The 2,526-nt window shown below is 53.1% G+C and overlaps 1 protein-coding gene across 3 annotated transcripts in view; it reads left to right on the forward strand.

The window, feature by feature from the left end:
• MAP4K5 (mitogen-activated protein kinase kinase kinase kinase 5) overlaps positions 1–2,526 on the forward strand; it is an 80,724-nt gene that overhangs the window by 49,985 nt on the left and 28,213 nt on the right. For all 3 annotated transcript variants that reach the window (XR_006415312.1, XM_044436181.1, XM_044436183.1), the window contains exon 12: positions 840–956. Coding sequence is in view for 2 of the 3 variants with exons in the window: in XM_044436181.1 (XP_044292116.1) it covers positions 840–956 (117 nt within the window). In the remaining variant the exon portion in view is untranslated. The remainder of the gene's footprint in view (positions 1–839; positions 957–2,526) is intronic.

The following is a 2,526-nucleotide window of genomic DNA, read 5'->3' on the forward strand; positions in this document are numbered from 1 at the left end:
GCACACCATCTCTTTCCCCCGCGTTCTTGCTCATCTCTCTGGCATCTTGGTCTTGCAGTGTCCCAGCAGTGAAGTATTTGAACCGCTCCTCCTCTGTGACCCCCACAAAAGGGGGAAGCACTCTGGGAAGGGGGTCAACAGCTCCCGCCATGAAGTCTTGATCCGAAAGTGGTCTGCAGTGTCCTAGGAATCTGAAAAAAAAAAAAAAAAACTTTCCACCACAGCTTCTTAGGATGCTGCAGGAGCATTCCAGGAACATGGAGCCTGTTTCTAGAAAGTTTTTTCTTGCCTGCCTTTTTCATTGGTGGCAGGGGGGTGAACTGTCTGGGGGCCACCACATTCTTCTTCACTTGATGGGGCTTGCACCCCAGGAAGTGCATGGGATCTTCATCTGGATTGGGACTGTGGCGTGAGAGGCAGCAGTCTGTATGCCTGTGTCTCCTGCTGTGAGGTTGAGCCTCGAAACAAAGGCCTGCTTTCCGGCAGCACGAATTGCAAGCACGGGGGCTTCCAATCCGGTTCAGGAACGGCGCTCACACTGGGTCAGCGGAGACAGAGGAAATGGGTCCCGTTACAGTCGCCGTTGTATGGAAGCTAGCAATCACGCATGGCGGGGAGACAGAATTTCTGGCCTCAGCAGAGCAGTGGTTGCTTCGTAATGCCCTGGTCGGCGCAAGTCCCATACTTAGCTGAATACGAAGGGGCTCTGACACGGCTTAATTTCCGTGTGGGCATGGGCTGGGTCTCGCTGGTGGTGATCCTCGCCCTTTTGGCCCCTCTTTCTGCGTGCGGTTTTAACAGTCCTGACCCCACGGCCTTCTCTGTGACTTCGCTTGCAGCACAGCTTTGTCGGCCAGCCTGGTCTTTCTCGTTCTCTGGCCGTGGAACTCTTGGACAAAGTGAACAATCCCGAACACCACACCCATTTCGGAGAGGCGGACGACGACGACTTTGAAGTGAGTACCTTCCCCAGCAGTTTTCTCATCTTGGGCTTAGTTTTCACTGGAGTGGAATCCCTCACACACGGGAGCGGCCAGAGTTCCCACCGTCCATCGAAAGCAGAACAGCCGTCACTTAGCTTTACCACCCCTGTGAGGTCTGGTCTTTTGCATGCAGAAGTCGAACGCCGAAAGCATTTGCCCGATTTTGGTGCGTGTTGATAATAGTATTCTATGTCGAGCCTTTCCCAACCCAGGTCCCTCCCGGTGTGTTGAACTACAGTTCCCAGCATCCCCTGCCAACTGGGAGTGGTAGTCCAGTACAGCTGCAGGACACGAGGCAGCAGAAGGTTTCCTGGGTTCTTGTCCCAGATGGGCCGGGTCACCAGCTAAAGCGCCCCTAAAGGCTCTCTGTGTGGTTTAACATGTTTCTTCCAGTTGGTGGAACATGTCAGCCGGAGCGCGAGACTCTTTGTCTCACGCATACGCTGCAGGTTCAGTCTTGTGGAGAGGCCCCGAGGGCCCTTCTGGGCTGGCCCCTCGGGGGAAGCACGCCTGGTGGCGGCTTGTAGCAAGGACGTCAGGGTGGCATCCGGAGATGCCTGCAGGCAGGGAGCACGAGCGGCATCCGCGAAACGAGGCCTTTGCACACCACGCCAGAGGCGGCATCCATTTTCAGCAGAAATGTTAGCGCACGCTCCTCATGGATGCCGGAGGGAACGGTCCTGCAGTTCCATCCGCGGTCTGTGCACCTGCCTCTTTACCCTATAAGAGGGTGTGGGGATCCCATGCAACAAAATTCGCAACCCCCAGCTTCCTGCCCCAGGGAGCCTACAGGGTAAAATATAACAAAGGATGAATCGTGCGTTGTGAGCCGCCCAGAGGAGCTGTGCCACAATTGAGCGGCATACGGATGTTTTAAGTGAGTAAATAGCAAACCATCTGAGCAGCTCAGTTGCTTGAACTTACACACTTACACGTGGGACATTTCAAACGGCGTAACTCTTGAACATTTATCGTTAAAAATGAGTATACCAACTGGGTTCTTCCATGTACTGTTGTCGTGCTCGTTCAGTGCTCTCAGGCAATCCCGTGAACAAGCCCCTCCAGAAGGCCCCGTCCGTGGCAGCCCCTGCACAAGCTCTTGCGAATTCTGGGCTGCGGCTTCCCTTCAGGACTCCCTGCGTCTCTGAACTGCCCTCTCCTTTCGCCTCCTTCCTCCAGTTCTTCCTAGCACGATTGTCTTCTCGCAGGGAGTTTAGCCTTACATGGCACCCTCATAATGCACCCAAGTACAGCAGCCTCAGTTTTGCCATTGGCGTCTACTAAATGCCATAAAGCCAGGGGCAGCAGCAGGCCGGAAAGGGAAGAGGTACACAGATGCGGGCGAGGGCTTGGCTGGCTGGCTGGCTGGCTGGGCCTTGCGTCCGTCTGCGTTGGGACTGGAACTCTTTTTATTTATTTTTTTATTTAAGCATCATTTCAATTGTTAACAGTATTTGCTTATTTTATCTGGCCAGGGTGACTTCTTTTATATTGCTATTTATTATTATTATTATTATTATTATTATTATTATTATTATTATTA

The sequence above is a fragment of the Varanus komodoensis genome, unplaced genomic scaffold, assembly GCF_004798865.1.
Source record: "Varanus komodoensis strain SLA01 unplaced genomic scaffold, ASM479886v1 scaffold3, whole genome shotgun sequence".
In the NCBI taxonomy this organism is placed as follows: domain Eukaryota; kingdom Metazoa; phylum Chordata; class Lepidosauria; order Squamata; family Varanidae; genus Varanus; species Varanus komodoensis.